At 41.6% G+C, this 18,700-nt stretch overlaps 1 protein-coding gene and 2 pseudogenes across 20 annotated transcripts in view; all 3 read left to right on the top strand.

Moving 5' to 3' along the window:
* LOC115568600 (protocadherin gamma-C5-like) overlaps window positions 1–18,700 on the top strand; it is a 281,207-nt gene that overhangs the window by 71,270 nt on the left and 191,237 nt on the right. For 3 of the 20 annotated variants that reach the window (XM_030396090.1, XM_030396092.1, XM_030396103.1), the window contains exon 1: window positions 12,778–15,300. The exons of 16 other annotated variants lie outside the window; for them this stretch is intronic. In XM_030396090.1, coding sequence (XP_030251950.1) covers window positions 12,922–15,300 — 2,379 coding nt within the window. In that variant the 5' untranslated portion in view covers window positions 12,778–12,921. Of the gene's footprint in view, window positions 1–7,414; window positions 9,919–12,777; window positions 15,301–18,700 lie in introns of those variants that run through there. One more of the 20 variants, XM_030396089.1, reaches the window with a different exon arrangement.
* On the top strand, window positions 2,668–5,216 carry LOC115568609 (protocadherin beta-16-like; annotated as a pseudogene).
* The window catches only part of LOC115568630 (protocadherin gamma-A11-like), an 11,642-nt pseudogene continuing 11,189 nt past the window's right edge, over window positions 18,248–18,700 (top strand).

Genomic DNA, 18,700 nt, shown 5'->3' on the forward strand with positions numbered 1-18,700 from the left:
GATTATGAACAGTTCAGGAGTTTTAAAGTGCAGGTGATGGCCAGAGACAACGGTTCTCCCCCTCTCAGCAGCAACGTGACCGTCAGTGTGTTCGTATCGGATGCGAATGACAACTCTCCTCAGATACTGTACCCCGCCCCGGAGGGCAACTCCTTCATGACCGAGCTGGTCCCCAAAGCTGCACACGGAGGCTCTCTGGTGTCCAAAGTGATAGCGGTGGACGCGGACTCCGGACAGAACGCCTGGCTGTCCTATGAAATAGTGAAATCCACCGATCCGGGACTTTTCACTATCGGCGTCCACAGCGGAGAGATCAGGACACAGCGGGACATTTCTGAATCTGACAGCATGAAACAGAACCTTATTGTGGCAGTGAAAGATAACGGACAGCCCTCTCTGTCTGCCACCTGTTCCATGTATTTACTTATTTCTGATAACTTGGCTGAGGTGCCAGAACTGAAGGACATTTCTTATGACGAGAAGAATTCCAAACTGACCTCCTATCTGATCATCGCGCTGGTGTCTGTGTCCACCTTTTTCCTGACCTTCATCATCATCATCCTGGGTGTGAGGTTTTGTCGCAGGAGAAAGCCCAGACTGTTGTTTGATGGAGCAGTCGCCATCCCCAGCGCTTATCTCCCTCCTAATTACGCAGATGTTGACTGCACTGGAACTTTACGCAGCGCTTACAACTATGACGCATACCTGACAACAGGATCTAGAACCAGCGACTTTAAGTTTGTGACATCTTACAATGACAACACACTGCCTGCTGACCAGACTCTGAGGAAAAGTCCATCAGACTTTGCAGATGTGTTTGGAGACTATGATGGTTCTCTTGAGGTAGGAACACATTTAATATCACTGAACTCGTGTTTATCATCCTGAATAAGTTATAGTTGTGTTCCGCCCTGAAAGTTTCTGTCCTATTGTGCTTTTCCGTGGTTTAATTCAGCTTTAATCGGTCTTGGGGTTTTTCAAAGTCATGATGTCAGCTAGAGTTTAGCTGCTGTATACACACAACATTTAAATGTGTCCGAGACAGTTATTCATCTGTGAATTTCACTCAGTCTGGTTGTCTGTTTGCTCTTTCTATTTTCCAGTGAGGGAAAGCTTGCTGAATGATACCTTCTTTGTTTCTCTGTCCTTGGTGCTGAACCCAGTTTGACCTGCTGAAACCATCTCAGAGATGCTTTCCATCTGCTTTGTACAGAGATGTCTTCTGTTTTGCTTTATGTCTTTTGAGTCATTTTGCTATAATATAATCACACTATCATACTCAGGTTTTTCTTGTTTCGATGTCTTCATACAAGTATGTCTTTTATAATCAGGTTTCACTTTGATCTTCTCTTCTGGGTCGATACTGATTGTAAATTCATAGGAATTAGTTAACATTCGGACGTGGTATAAGAGCAGTAGTGAAGAATTTAAAATAGAGCCTCTGTGTTTGGTGTATTTGTCTTGTTAAGTCTCACTTTCCTAATTTAGCCACGTTTATGTGAAATTGCTCATACTGGCATCTGTGAAAATGACGCTTTGCCTAAGTTAATATCACACGCAGTCTTTCACAAAACGGTGCATGTCTTTTTCCCAACATCAGTCTGTCATTCCCTGGACTGTTTATTTCACACAAACCATATGTTGTTGTCCAGTGTTAATAGTTTCGTTATCAGTAGAGCACAAGATGAATCCAAATCAAGAGTAGATAGTTGAAGTCAACTTTTGACAGTGCTGCTCACAGAACCACCAGTATTATCCTGAAAGCTAGACACTGTTGCTTTGTGCTATTCCACTATTGTTTACAAAAAAGGACAACATAGTTAATTGACCGTTGCAAAGTGCTGAAATCTTTTGAGATGATCAGGATTTGTTGTCTTTTTAACTCTATCTGATCTCTATGCTTGCTCTCTTTTATATGTAAGTCGGGGTTAGCTTAAGTATTGCTCCCCTTGTTTCTCTGTCCATGGTGCTGAACTCTGTTTGATTAATCGATCCATTTTTAGTGGCAATTTACCTCTGTGTTTTATGTTGGTGTTAGTTTGTGTCTTGCTGCATTTGGTTTTAAGGAGGCGAATTCGAGAATGGGTTTCCCTCTGATTACTTTGATTTACTGATGGCCCTCTAAACATAAATTATTGATATCTGTCTCCATAAAAAATGCGCCCTTACATGAGTTAATGTCGTGCAGTCTTTCACAGAAAGGCAACTGCCATATGATAAAATAACTCAAGTTAAGCGAGTGTTTGTTTCATATTCATGTATTTGTTTTGTGTTGTACCAGTTAGTAAAACTGTAAAACATGAACATATGGTATTTCAAATGCAGGTGCAACTATGTTTTGACAGAGCAATCAGAATAGCTTTCAGAAGGTTTGATTTATTTGATGCCTTTTTACAGTTTTACCTGGAAAAAAGTGTTTTCCGCTGATTTTGCTTAACCTTTGCAAAAATTGTTTGTCCCTCCCAAATTACTGAAAATGTTCCTTTCTTGGTTTGTTTAATTAATGAAATCAGTTTAGGGAATTGGTCTGTGCTTTAAATATCTAAATGGAGAGAAGACAAATCTTGCCTTGTCATACCTAAAGAAATACTCATGGTGTCAGTGTGTACCAGTAAATGAGAAGGCTCGGTCTCTCCACCCTTCTGTCTCAACGAATGTAAAGCCTGACTCTGCTATTCTACGGCAGCTGACAACAACTGCTTCGTGTCGGACTGCAGTGTGACAGGTTTCCTTTATTTGACTGTATCGCGAATGCATCGTTGTCATATTTTGACCTGCTTAGTGACAGTTTTTCATGTGTGTGCTTCATTTCTCGCAGTAACGATGGGATATGGCAGATTTGCGCTGTTCTGCGGCCTTGCTTTTATTCTCCTTGTCCTCCACCCCGTCTGTGGAGACGTGAGCTACTCTATTCCGGAGGAGATGAAACGTGGATCTGTGATTGGAAATATCGCTAAGGATCTGGGACTGGATTTGGGCCGACTGTCTGCTCGCAAGGCGCGTATCGATACTGAGGACAACAGTGTTAAGTACTGCGGTGTAAATCTCAACACCGGAGACCTGATCGTCCAAGAGAGGATTGACAGAGAAGGGCTTTGTGCGAAAAAGGCGTCATGTGTTCTGAAACAGGAGCTCGTACTGGAAAATCCTTTAGAGCTCCATCGTGTTAGTATCCGTGTTCAAGATATCAACGACAATTCACCGCAGTTTAAAGAGGAGTCACTTAAATTTGAAACAAATGAACTCGCAGTCAAGGGTACGCGTTTTTCTCTTGCGGAGGCGCACGATGGAGACATCGGAGAAAATGCTGTTCAGGGCTACTCACTTCAGCAGAATGATCATTTCAAATTAAATGTAAACACAAAAGCAGGAGGACGAAAATATGGCGAATTAGTCTTAGACAAAGAATTAGACAGAGAGGACAAAAAAGAAATGATGTTATTGCTTACCGCGTTTGATGGTGGCTCTCCTCAGAGATCAGGTACTGTAGTCATACACGTCACGGTGCTGGATGCTAATGATAATGTACCAGTGTTCAGCCAGACTGTTTATAAAGCCAGTCTGCCTGAAAACTCTCCTCTATATACGCTTGTACTTGCAATAAGTGCAACAGATGCAGATGAGGGAATATATGGTGAAGTTACTTATGAATTTGATCACGTTTCAGATGAAAATAACGTCTTTTCTTTAGACCCTAAATCTGGAGAGGTGAGAGTAGCTGGTTCTATTGATTATGAGAAGGTGTCATCACATGAAATGCAGATAAGTGCAAAAGATGGTCTCGGATTAGTGTCGTATGCAACATTAATAATTGAGATTACTGATGTAAATGATAATGCACCTGTTATATACCTGAAATCACTGACTAACCCCATACCTGAGAACGTGTCACCTGTTACAGAGGTGGGCATCATTAACGTGCAGGACAGAGACTCAGAGAGTAACAGACAGGTCCGCTGCTCCATTCAGCAAGGAGCCCCTTTTAAGTTGGTTCCTTCTATTAAAAACTATTATTCTCTGGTGACCTCAGGACAACTGGACCGTGAACTAGTGTCTGATTACAACATCACAATCACTGCCACTGACGAGGGCTCTCCATCTCTGTCCTCCTCTAAAACTGTTCAGTTATCTGTAGCAGACATCAACGACAACCCACCTGTGTTTGAGGAACAGTCGTACAGCGCATATGTGAGTGAAAATAACAAACCCGGCTCCACTTTATGTTCCGTTACTGCTCGAGACCCCGACTGGAGACAAAACGGTACAGTGATTTATTCTCTGTTACCCGGTGAGGTGAACGGTGCCCCGGTGTCCTCATATGTGTCTGTTAACGGAGACACGGGGGTGATCCACGCTGTGAGGTCGTTTGATTATGAACAGTTCAGGAGTTTTAAAGTGCAGGTGATGGCCAGAGACAACGGTTCTCCTCCTCTCAGCAGCAACGTGACCGTCAGTGTGTTCGTATCGGATGTGAATGACAACTCTCCTCAGATACTGTACCCCGCCCCGGAGGGCAACTCCTTCATGACCGAGCTGGTCCCCAAAGCTGCACACGGAGGCTCTCTGGTGTCCAAAGTGATAGCGGTGGACGCGGACTCCGGACAGAACGCCTGGCTGTCCTATGAAATAGTGAAATCCACTGATCCGGGACTTTTCACTATCGGTGTCCACAGCGGAGAGATCAGGACACAGCGGGACATTTCTGAATCTGACAGCATGAAACAGAACCTTATTGTGGCAGTGAAAGATAACGGACAGCCCTCTCTGTCTGCCACCTGTTCCATGTATTTACTTATTTCTGATAACGTGGCTGAGGTGCCAGAACTGAAGGACATTTCTTATGATGAGAAAATTCCAAACTGACTTCTTATCTGATCATCGCGCTGGTTTCTGTGTCCACCTTTTTCCTGACCTTCATCATCATCATCCTGGGTGTGAGGTTTTGTCGCAGGAGAAAGCCCAGACTGTTGTTTGATGGAGCAGTCGCCATCCCCAGCGCTTATCTCCCTCCTAATTACGGAGATGTTGACGGCACGGGAACTTTACGCAGCGCTTACAACTATGACGCATACCTGACAACAGGATCTAGAACCAGTGACTTTAAGTTTGTGACATCTTACAATGACAACACACTGCCTGCTGACCAGATTCTGAGGAAAAGTCCATCAGACTTTGCTGATGTGTTTGGAGACTTGGATGAGTCTTCAGAGGTATGAATGGCCTATATAATATGACCTCTAATTTACTCATAAAAATAAGTTTGATTAATCATGCATGCCCAGCTCATGCTCTTGTTTTTGTTCTATGCATATTACATCTCATTTACCTAACATAGGCGTCTTATGTTGTTATTCTCTTGTTCCTTTTTCTTACTCTTTTTTCTTTTTAAGCATTTTTGACCTTTTTTTCATCTGTTTTCCATAACAGGGATTTTTTCATATTCCAAAACTGCTTTAATGTCGTCTTGTGTAGTTTTTCATCTTTCGTGTACTGTTTATTTATATAAATTTAAATGTGTTCTTAACATTGGTGTCATTCCAAATAACTGGTTTGCTTTGTCTTTGTGGAATCACCATACTTTATTCAGACCCTGAGCACTGTTTTAAGATGTAACATTTATCTACTATCACCAGAAATGTTACATTCGATTACAGTTCTGCAGTTATCAGATAAAGCAGCGTGATGGATATGATGCTTCTTTCCCTCACATGCGGACTAATTCTGAATTGATCAAATTAATTTTCATTAACTACAATTGATCTTTACATTGTTCTCGGTGTCATGATTCTTTATCTCTATATGATACATGTCAAAGCTTTAGTTTCACCCACATCTGCTTTGTTGGGATTAATCTTTCATTTTGTAGCTGCTATTGTTTTTATTGTTTGGCCTGCATCGAAGATGACATACCTTTTTAAGCAGTTATTTCTTCTGTTGTTCCTTCTCTTTACTTTCTTTTTATCACCAGCAACATAGCAGGTGTTATTTTCACTTTGAGAAACTGTGTGTGTGTATGTTATAATGGCACATTGTGGTCCTGGAGACACCTTATGTGGTGGGAATTCCTATAGTATCAAATCTGAGTACTTTGGCAGCTGTCCGTATGTCTGTGAAGAGTTTTTGTCAGCATGATAATATCTCAACTGTGCAAGTTGCAGTCACAAAGCTTTACCGGTGTGTGTGTGTGAGATGAAAATTAAGGCTGAGTTTAAAGATGGCGTGCAGTTCAACCAGTGAGTATTGAGGACTCATGCTATAATGTGGTATATTCGTGAGTTCTCATGGATTGTTGCTAACTTAGTTCAGTGTGCAAACCTTGGATTTTACTATGAAGACCTTTTATAACATGTGACTTGTGATTAGTTGTGTTTTTGAGAAGATACTCACTTTCAGACTGTATACTGGATCTCTACTGTGACTTTTTCACGATGATTTTTAGATTTTCTGCCTCAGAGAAGAAAGAACTTGGTCCAAATTGTAGGCTGAATACTATTTACATTTCATCATATGTGTGGTGGTAAGATTATATTCCTGCAATTATCAAAGATCACCCTACTTGCTCATGGATGGTTTTGATACAGCAGTAAGCAGCTTGCTGCAGTCATGCCCTTGCTACAGTTAATTTAAATTGTTTACTTTAATAAAACTATAGCCTATATAGAGTTATCAATCTCCATGTTCCTGTGCCATAATGTCAAAGTAACACAACCAAATTCGGATGAAAGCAAACACAGTTTAAAGTCCAGGATTTCGCACCCTCAGATGTTCACATCATGGTTATGCTGACTAAAACAGTCCAGTTTTACTTATTTCACCAGATCTTTTAAAGTAAAGATTAACTGAAGCCTCATCTACTCCTTGCAGAAATGTCCCTGTAATATAATGGCAGAAATCTAAATCAACACCCCTTTAAGGATGATGTGTTTACAGCTGTGGTGCATTTACAAATACAGGAAATCGTATTATCTTTAATGACCTTCTTTCTGACAGTATTTTTCTTACTAACTGTATTTCAGTATTTCATACTAATCAATTCAGGATATTTGTATGTAGCCTGCATTTATAGTAATCTGAAGGATGGCTTGAAAAAGTACCTGCTGTGTTTTCAGACTTTTTTCCAAGAGTCATTCTTAACTGCATGGAATTAAATATATACACAGTAGTGCTTGTTGTAACTGGTGTCCTGATTTTGGACTGATTGTGGGTTGGTTGTTCTAAACGCTGCAAACGTCGAATTAAATGTTTCCTCTGTTTTATTTTGAAGAATATTGGATAGAGTTGTGTAGGCTGAAACCAATTTTAACTGTTTACTTTTTACTGTTCCATTCAGTGTTATTGTTGAATTTAACTCACGGTGTCGCTATACACCAGCCTTAAGATTATTAGTCCTCTATCCTTTGTGGACAGACGTTCTTGTACGCCCATTCCGTGTTCTTGACACAGCCACAATCACGCTGGATCGCTGGCACATTTCGTGTTATGTGGTTTAACTGTGTTGTTGCGTCGGTTGCTTAACGTTTTTGGGACGACTGCTCGACGATGGAAGCCAAATTGATCGCGTTTCGGCTGTGCAGCTTCTGTATCCTTCTTCTTTTTTCGCATGTCGCATATGGAGACCTGAGCTATTCTTTTCCGGAGGAGATGAAGCGAGGATCGGTCATTGGGAATTTAGTCAAGGATCTCGGGCTGGACACGGGCGCTCTCTCTAACAGAAGAGCCCGTATTGACACCGACGGGACTGACAAACGTTACTGTGACATCAACCTGAATAACGGAGAGCTGATTGTTGCCGACAGGATTGACCGAGAGGGGCTTTGTGGAGAAAAAGCTTCGTGCATCCTAAAACACGAGATTGTGCTGGAGAATCCTCTCGAGCTTCATTGGATTAGTCTTCACATTCAAGATATCAATGATAATTCGCCTCAATTTAAGGAGGGATTGATAAATATAGAAATTCGAGAGTCAGCAGACAGGGGAGCTCGTTTTGTGATAGAAGAGGCGCACGATGCGGATGTGGGACAAAATTCAGTTCAGCAGTACAGCCTTAAAAAGAATGATAATTTCATTTTGGCTGCTAATGGAAACACCATAGAGCTGGTTCTTGAGAAAGAGCTCGATCGTGAAAAACAACAAGAGATCAATCTGCTCCTCACAGCTCTAGATGGTGGCTCTCCTCAGAGATCAGGTACTGTAGTCATACACGTCACTGTGCTGGATGCTAATGATAACGCCCCAGTGTTCAGCCAGGCCGTTTATAAAGCCAGTCTGCCTGAAAACTCTCCTGTAGATACTGTAGTGGTCACAGTGAGCGCTACTGATGCAGACGAGGGCATTAATGGAGATGTGACTTATGAATTTGGACACGTTACTGAAGATGTAAAGAAGATGTTTAATATTGACAGTAAATCAGGTGCGATACGTGTAATTGGCGCTCTTGACTATGAAACTACCACATCATATGAAATACGTGTTAAAGCAAAAGATGGATTGGGGCTGTCATCTTATACCAAGGCAATAATTTCCATCACTGATGTGAATGACAACGCCCCTGTAGTCAATTTAAAATCACTGACGAATCCCATACCAGAAGACACCACAGCTGGTACAGAGGTGGGCATCATTAACGTGCAGGACAGAGACTCTGAGCGCAACAGACAGGTCCGCTGCTCCATTCAGCAAGGAGCCCCTTTTAAGTTGGTTCCTTCTATTAAAAACTATTATTCTCTGGTGACCACAGGACAACTGGACCGTGAACTACTGTCTGATTACAACATCACAATCACTGCCACTGACGAGGGCTCTCCATCTCTGTCCTCCTCTAAAACTGTTCAGTTATCTGTAGCAGACATCAACGACAACCCACCTGTGTTTGAGGAACAGTCGTACAGCGCATATGTGAGTGAAAATAACAAACCCGGCTCCACTTTATGTTCCGTTACTGCTCGAGACCCCGACTGGAGACAAAACGGTACAGTGATTTATTCTCTGTTACCCGGTGAGGTGAACGGTGCCCCGGTGTCCTCCTATGTGTCTGTTAACGGAGACACGGGGGTGATCCACGCTGTGAGGTCGTTTGATTATGAACAGTTCAGGAGTTTTAAAGTGCAGGTGATGGCCAGAGACAACGGTTCTCCTCCTCTCAGCAGCAACGTGACCGTCAGTGTGTTCGTATCGGATGTGAATGACAACTCTCCTCAGATACTGTACCCCGCCCCGGAGGGCAACTCCTTCATGACCGAGCTGGTCCCCAAAGCTGCACACGGAGGCTCTCTGGTGTCCAAAGTGATAGCGGTGGACGCGGACTCCGGACAGAACGCCTGGCTGTCCTATGAAATAGTGAAATCCACCGATCCGGGACTTTTCACTATCGGTGTCCACAGCGGAGAGATCAGGACACAGCGGGACATTTCTGAATCTGACAGCATGAAACAGAACCTTATTGTAGCAGTGAAAGATAATGGACAGCCCTCTTTGTCTGCCACCTGTTCCATGTATTTACTTATTTCTGATAACTTGGCTGAGGTGCCAGAACTGAAGGACATTTCTTATGATGAGAAGAATTCCAAACTGACTTCTTATCTGATCATCGCGCTGGTGTCTGTGTCCACCTTTTTCCTGACCTTCATCATCATCATCCTGGGTGTAAGGTTTTGTCGCAGGAGGAAGCCCAGACTGTTGTTTGATGGAGCAGTCGCCATCCCCAGCGCTTATCTCCCTCCTAATTACGCAGATGTTGACGGCACAGGAACTTTACGCAGCGCTTATAACTATGACGCATACCTGACAACAGGATCTAGAACCAGTGACTTTAAGTTTGTAACATCTTACAATGACAACACACTGCCTGCTGACCAGACTCTGAGGAAAAGTCCATCAGACTTTGCTGACGTGTTTGGAGATCTGGATGAGTCCTCAGAGGTACGAATAGCCTATTTGACATCCCATTATACTCCAAATAGTACGTTTGAGTAATAATTCATTCCAATGACACACTTCTGTTTGAGTTTGAGTTTTTTTGAATGATTGTTTAGCCGTTTTTTTTTGTAGCTCACATATTGACCATTTTCCCCTGCAGTATTCATGGCATTTCAAAAGCTTCTTTAATTTCACTACGGTGTGTTTCATTTTTAGTTCTTTTGACTTCTCATGTTTGGTTCCTGTATATGTTTTTAAATGCATTCCCAGTTTTCCCTGAATATCCACCCTTCATATGTTCTGATACAGTTGTGAGCTCCTCTCTAAACTGCAGTTTCTGGTCCTCATTCTGGTGTCTTTATTAATGACTGGCTTGCTCTGTGCAATCAATCACCATGCTTTCTTCAGAACATGAGCGCTGTTTCAAGTTGTGACATGAAGCTTAATATCACTGGAAATGCCATGACCTGTTTTCTAGTGTGAACAGGTTATTTAAAGAAATAATGGCGTTCTGGAGATGATGCAGCTGCATAAAAGATGACATACCTTTTAAGGGTGTTTTTTCTCGTATTGTTAGTCCTCTTTACTCCTTTTTTTACCAGCACCAACAACATAGTAGGAGTTGTTTTCACTTTGTGAGTCTGTGTGTGTTTATGTCATCATGGTACAGTGTGGTCCTGGAGGCATCTCATCCCCCTGAAACAATTTTGAGACCTTTGGCAGGTGTCTTTATTTCTCTCTGTCTGTGGACGAATTGTGTCAGTGTGATAATACCTCAACCGTGCATGATGCAGTTACAAAATCTTTCAGGTGTGTAGGTGTGAGATCAAAATGAAGGTTGAGTTCCAAAGATTGGTGTAGTTAGACAAATGTTTGTTGAGTGCTGATGTAATAATGTTGTAATTACTTGTGAGTATTTCTGCTTTGAAACGTCAGCTTGTTGATGAGACTTGTGGCTGATACGATTCCATCTCTTGTTGGTCTTTGTGATACCTCGAGTGGTTTAGTTGAATAACAATAGTGCACACAGACTGTTGATACAGTTTGTGCTTTTCACTAATATTGGCATCTATGTACACACATTAGCCAGTAGGCTGAACAGCGGGGGTCGGACACGACAGGTGTCCCTTCTAACAAATGTTCTGGGGCACAGCCCTCTAACACAGCAGTGATACTACATTCACAATGCAACAGTCTTTAGTTAAAGATGTTACTGCATCTAGTGGCCTGACGTCTTTACGGAAATATACACCATGATAGCAGTAAAACATGATATCACTTATCAGCTAGACAGCAACATACAGTGTGCTGTGAAACAAAGTCTTAGTAATCTGCTTCAATATATACTGCAAGTAAGAAATAATTTACGTCATGTGATCACATGGTCACTCTTGAAGAGGAAATGATGTCTGTGGACATGTATGCCACCTGTCATGTACAATTGTTTATTTTATTGCTAAATATTTCTGGCTAGCAGTGATCTTTATCTATAATCCAGAGAGATATGTTCTTCTGATATACAGCAGACCTTAAAATGCATCTCATGTCTTGGATGACTGACTCAGACATGTTGTGCTGTAAAAGATGCACATACGTATACCACAGGTGGAAGACGATTCCTAAATAATGCAGGTTTACATTCAAATCCATCCCATTCTCCTTTATAAACACATACTAAATTGGCCTCTCTTGTTGTGTTGGATTACTGTTCGATTTGACCACAGTTTAACACAAAATGTCTTTGTATCATTTTTGTATCTTAATTTTAGCCTGTCAGCTTTCAAAGGAAGTGTTCGTCTCACGTAGTTACATAACTATGAATCACCTTGATATTTGTTGCTTTGCAGTGTTTTATAACATTAGTGGTGGTAGAGTAGTGTCGCCCCCCACAGCAGTTTTTCAGACATTGTGATTTTTTTCTCAGGGCGATCTCTTAATTGTTTGCTGTCCTTTTTCCTGAGATACAGCATTGACAGAAGTTGTTTCTTAGTCTAATTTGAACACTTTTTCCTGCTTACAAATTTAATGCATGCCTTTCTCTCTTGAAGGAGTTTGAAAGATGAAACCTTTGTCAACATAAGTTAAAACTGGTTGTAGGATGTCAGATCAAGAGGGGACAAAGACAGTCCAGATTTCTCTTGGATCTAGTTACAAACTTGGTGATGTCAGTATAGAGTTTAGACATGGATTTAGTTCACATATATTTAAGGTATGATGAAGTCAGCAAACACCTTATTACAATTCATGATGCAAAACTATTACTGTATTTTGAGATTAGGCTGCAACCAATAACAAAAAAGAAATAATTCCACTAATTGGGAGCTGTACTATCTTGATCCCACTGAAGACGTGTTCAGTATAACGACCTTGTAAATCTCTGTGATGTGCTTGCAAAGCTGACTCTGGTGTGTCGTGATTGTAATATAACCTGCAAACATTTTTTTTAATGCAGCAGTAAGCAACTCCACACAGATATGACTCAGAACTTTATGCCTACTAATTTACACGTTTTGCATTAAGCCTGCATACACAATATAATCATCTGAACAAACGATGGCTCGAAAAAGGACATCCAGTTTTCAGACCTTGATTTGAGTCGGTCATGAATGCATTGAATTAACACACAGTAGTGCTTGTTGCAACTTTTGTCCTGAATTGGAATGATTGTGGATGACTGTTGTTATAAATGTTGTCAAGATCGAATTGGAAGTTTCTTCTGTTTTATTTTGAAGATCAGTGGATAAAGTTATGTAGGCTGAAACTAATTTAAAGCTTCCCTTTTTACTTGTCCATTCAGTGTTATTGCTGAATTTAACTCACGGTGTCGCTATTCACCAGCCTTAAGATTATTTGTCCTCTATCCTTTGTGGACAGACGTTCTTGTACGCCCATTCCGTGCTCTTGACACAGCCATAATCACGCTGAATCGCTGGCACATTTCGTGTTATGTGGTTTAACTGTGTTGTTGCGTCGGTTCTTTAACGTCTTGGGAATTCGTGCTTGGAGATGGATTCCAAATTGATCGCGTTTCAGCTCTGCAGCTCCTGTTTCCTGCTTCTTTTTTCGCATGTCGCATATGGAGACCTGAGCTATTCTTTTCCGGAGGAGATGAAGCGAGGATCGGTCATTGGGAATTTAGCCAAGGATCTCGGGCTGGAGACGGGCGCTCTTTCTAACAGAAGAGCCCGTATTGACACCGACGGGACTGACAAACGTTACTGTGACATCAACCTGAATAACGGAGAGCTGACTGTTGCCGACAGGATTGACCGAGAGGAGCTTTGTGAAGAAAAGGCTTCGTGCATCCTAAAACACGAGCTTGTGCTGGAGAATCCTCTCGAGCTTCATCGGATTAGTCTTCACATTCAAGATGTTAATGATAACTCGCCTCAATTCAAGGAGGGATTGATAAATATAGAAATTCACGAGTTAGCAGACAGGGGAGCTCGTTTTGTGATAGAGGAGGCGCACGATGCGGATGTGGGGCAAAATTCAGTTCAGCAGTACAGCCTTAAAAATAATGATAATTTCATTTTGGCTGCTAATGGAAACACGATACACCTTATTCTTGACAAAGAGCTTGATCGTGAAAAAAAACAAGAGATCAATCTGCTCCTCACAGCTCTAGATGGTGGCTCTCCTCAGAGATCAGGTACTGTAGTCATACACGTCACTGTGCTGGATGCTAATGATAACGAGCCAGTGTTCAGCCAGGCCGTTTATAAAGCCAGTCTGCCTGAAAACTCTCCTGTAGATACTGTAGTGGTCACAGTGAGCGCTACTGATGCAGACGAGGGAATTAATGGAGATGTGACGTATGAATTTGGACATGTTACTGAAAATGTGAAGAAGATGTTTAGTATTGACAGTAAATCAGGTGAGATAAGAGTAATTGGAGCTGTTGACTATGAATCTACCACATCATATGAGATACGAGTAAAAGCAAAAGATGGATTGGGGCTGTCATCTTATGCAAAGACAATCATATCTATCACTGATGTGAATGACAACGCCCCTGTAGTCAAATTAAAATCACTGACGAATCCCATACCAGAAGACACCACAGCTGGTACAGAGGTGGGCATCATTAACGTGCAGGACAGAGACTCTGAGCGCAACAGACAGGTCCGCTGCTCCATTCAGCAAGGAGCCCCTTTTAAGTTGGTTCCTTCTATTAAAAACTATTATTCTCTGGTGACCACAGGACAACTTGACCGTGAACTCGTGTCTGAATACAACATTACAATCACTGCCACTGACGAGGGCTCTCCACCTCTGTCCTCCTCTAAAACTGTTCAGTTATCTGTAGCAGATGTCAACGACAACCCACCTGTGTTTGAGGAACAGTCGTACAGCGCATATGTGAGTGAAAATAACAAACCCGGCTCCACTTTATGTTCCGTTACTGCTCGAGACCCCGACTGGAGACAAAACGGTACAGTGATTTATTCTCTGTTACCCGGTGAGGTGAACGGTGCCCCGGTGTCCTCCTATGTGTCTGTTAACGGAGACACGGGGGTGATCCACGCTGTGAGGTCGTTTGATTATGAACAGTTCAGGAGTTTTAAAGTGCAGGTGATGGCCAGAGACAACGGTTCTCCTCCTCTCAGCAGCAACGTGACCGTCAGTGTGTTCGTATCGGATGTGAATGACAACTCTCCTCAGATACTGTACCCCGCCCCGGAGGGCAACTCCTTCATGACCGAGCTGGTCCCCAAAGCTGCACACGGAGGCTCTCTGGTGTCCAAAGTGATAGCGGTGGACGCGGACTCCGGACAGAACGCCTGGCTGTCCTATGAAATAGTGAAATCCACCGATCCGGGACTTTTCACTATCGGTGTCCACAGCGGAGAGATCAGGACACAGCGGGACATTTCTGAATCTGACAGCATGAAACAGAACCTTATTGTGGCAGTGAAAGATAACGGACAGCCCTCTCTGTCTGCCACCTGTTCCATGTATTTACTTATTTCTGATAACTTGGCAGAGGTGCCAGAACTGAAGGACATTTCTTATGACGAGAAGAATTCCAAACTGACTTCTTATCTGATCATCGCGCTGGTATCTGTGTCCACCTTTTTCCTGACCTTCATCATCATCATCCTGGGTGTGAGGTTTTGTCGCAGGAGAAAGCCCAGACTGTTGTTTGACGGAGCAGTCGCCATCCCCAGCGCTTATCTCCCTCCTAATTACGCAGATGTTGACGGCACAGGAACTTTACGCAGCGCTTACAACTATGACGCATACCTGACAACAGGATCTAGAACCAGTGACTTTAAGTTTGTGACATCTTACAATGACAACACACTGCCTGCTGACCAGACTCTGAGGAAAAGTCCATCAGACTTTGCAGATGTGTTCGGAGATCTGGATGAGTCCTCAGAGGTACGAGTAGCCTATTTGCCGTCCCATTTTACGCCTAAGAATACGTTTGATTAATAATGCATTCCAATAACACTCTTCTGTTTTAGTTTCAGACGTATTTCATCCCACTAACCTTTCCTACGTTTTCTATGTCGTTCATGATGTACTCCATCGTTCGATTTTGTTTCCTTCTTCGAATGATTGTTTAGCCATTTTATTTCTGTAGTTCACATATCGACCGTTTTCCCCTGCGTTATTCATGGCATTTCAAAATTTGCTATAATTTCACTACTGTGTGTTTATTTTCAGTTCTTTTCACTTATCATGTTTTGTTCCTGTATATGTTTTTAAATGCATTCCCAGTTTTCCCTGAATATCCAGCCTTCATATGTTCTGACACAGTTGTGAGCTCCTCTCTAAACTGCAGTTTCTCGTCCTCATTCTGGTGTCTTTATTAATGACTGGCTTGCTCCGTTTAATCAATTACCATACTTTCTTCAGAACATGAGCATTGTTTCAAGTTGCGACATGAAGCTTATTATAACTGGAAATACCATGACCTGATTTCTAGTGTGAACAGGTTACAAAAGAAATAATGGTGTTCTTGATATGACTTGTCTCTCCCTCACATGTGGAGTAAATCTTTTTTGATCAAATTATTTTGACAATAATTCCGACATATGTGCATAGCACTCTTTGCCATTTCCTCAAATGATTCTTTATCTTTACATGGTACATCTGGAAGTAGGTGGGACCTATAGTGTTTGGAATGATTGTTCATCTAGCATCTGTTATTGTTTTTATTTTTTGACCTGCATAAAGAATGACACCCCTTTTAAGGGTGTTGTTTCTTGTATTCGTAGCCACCCTTACTTCTCTTATTACCAGCACTGACAACGTAGTAAGAGTTGTTTTCACGTTGTGTGTCTGTGTGTGTTTATGTCATCATGGTACAGTGTGGTCCTGGAGGTGTCTCATTCCTCCAGAAACAACGTTGATAACTTCAGCAGATATCTATATTCCTCTCTGTCTGTGGACAGATTGTGTCAGTGTGATAATACCTCAACCGTGCAATATGCAGTTACAAAACTTTTCATGTGTAAAGTTGTGAGATCAAAATGAAGGTTAATCCAAACATCGGTGTAGTTGGACCAATGTGTATTGAGTGCTGATGTAACATTGTAGTAATGACTTGTGACTTCTTGTGCTTCGAAACATCAAATGTTGATGGGAGTCGTGGCTGATATGGTTCCATCTCATGATCGTCTTTATTTACAAATTTAACTGCCTCTAGTGCCCTGATGTCTACAGAAATAAACATCATGATAGCAATAAAATATAATATCTTCATATTACATATCTATATCACTTCCCAACTAGACAGCAACATACAGTGTGATGTGCAACAGAGTCTTAATAATCAGCTTCAATATACACTTCCAGTAATAAATGATTTCTGTCATGCGATCACATGGTTACTGTTGAAGAGGAAATTATGTCTGTGGCCACATATGCAACCATGTATATGTACAATTGTTGACTTTATTGCTAAATATTTCTGGTTAGCAGTGACCTATATCTATAGTCCAGGGAGATATGTTCTTGGACATAAGGAAGACTTTAAAATGCATCTCATATCTATGATGATTGACTCAGAGATGCTATTGTTTAGTAAAAGCTCTTTATACATATACCACCGGTGGAAGACACTTCCTAAAGAATGTAGGTTTACATTTAAATCCATCCCATTCCCCTTTTAAACACATACTAAATTGGCCTCTCTTGTTGTGTTGGAATATTGTCCGATTTAACCACAGTTTAAGAAAAAAGTGAATAATGTCCTTGTATTATTTTTGTGTCGTAATTTTAATCTGTCAGCTTTCAAAAGAGGTAGTTGTTTCACAGAGATACCTTCAGTGCTTGTGCTAACTATGTGTTGTCTTGTTGAGAGGACATCACTTTCAGACTGTATCCCTGGATCTCTATTGTGATATTTTGCAAGATGATTTTGAATCTATTCCATCTCTGAGAAGAAAAAAATCCTGCAAAGTGTTGGCTGAGCCCTATTTACCCATCATCAAATGTGGGGAGTTGAGATTAAATTCCTGCAATAACTAAAAATCACCATACAGTCTCTCGCTTTGCAGTGTTGTATAACGTTAGTGGTGGTAGAGTAGTGTTTTCCCCTGGGAGCAGTTTTTCAGACATTGTGATTTTTTTCTTGGAGTTGTCTCTTAATTGTTTGCTGTCTTTTCCCCTGAGATACAGCGTTAACAGAGGTTGTTTCTTAGTCTAAATTTGAACATTTTTTTCTCCAAACTTAATGCATGCCTTTCACTCTGTAAGGAGTTTGAAAGATGAAACCTTTGTCAACACAAGTTAAAGCTGGTTGTAGGATGTCAGACTAAGAGGGAAAAAGGACAGTCCAGATTTCTTCTGGGTCTAGTTACAAACTTGATGATGTCAGTATAGAGTTTAGACATGGATTTAGTCCACATATATTTAAGTTATGAGGAAGTCAGCAAACAATTCATGGCGCACGACTCAAACTGTATCTTGAGATAAGGCTGCAACCAATGGCCACAAAAAGAAATAATTCCACTAATTTATGGTAGATTAAGGCAGTTCACTCATTGGGGACGTCTACTACCTTAATCCCACTGAAGACATAGTGTTCAGTATAACGACCTTGTAAATCCCTTGAATTGAGTCAGTCATATGCATTGAATTAACACACAATCGTGCTTGTTGCAACTGGTGTCCTGATTTGGACTAATTGTGGGAGAATGTTGTTATGAATTTTTTAAAATTCAAATTAGAAGATTCTTCTGTTTTATTTTGAAGAACACTGGATAAAAAATTTCTGGGCTGAAACTAATTTTAAGCTTCCCTGTTTAGTTTTCCATTCAATGTTATTACTGAATTTAACTCACGGTGTCGCTATACACCAGCCTTAAGATTATTAGTCCTCTATCCTTTGTGGACAGACGTTCTTGTACGCCCATTCCGTCCTCTTGATACAGCCACAATCACGCTGAATCGCTTGCACATTTCGCGTTATGTGGTTTAACTGTGTTGTTGTGTCGGTTGCTTAACGTTTTTGGGACTATACTGCTCGACGATGGATGCCAAATTCATCGCGTTTTCGCTGTGCAGCTTCTGTTTCCTGCCTCTATTTTTGCATGTCGCATATGGAGACCTGAGCTATTCTTTTCCGGAGGAGATGAAGCGAGGATCGGTCATTGGGAATTTAGCCAAGGATCTCGGGCTGGACACGGGCGCTCTCTCTAACAGGAGAGCCCGTATTGACACCGACGGGTCTGACAAACGTTACTGTGACATCAACCTGAATAACGGAGAGCTGATTGTTGCAGACAGGATTGATCGAGAGGAGCTTTGTGAAGAAAAGGCTTCGTGCATC

This window comes from Sparus aurata, chromosome 18, assembly GCF_900880675.1.
Source record: "Sparus aurata chromosome 18, fSpaAur1.1, whole genome shotgun sequence".
In the NCBI taxonomy this organism is placed as follows: Eukaryota; Metazoa; Chordata; class Actinopteri; order Spariformes; family Sparidae; genus Sparus; species Sparus aurata.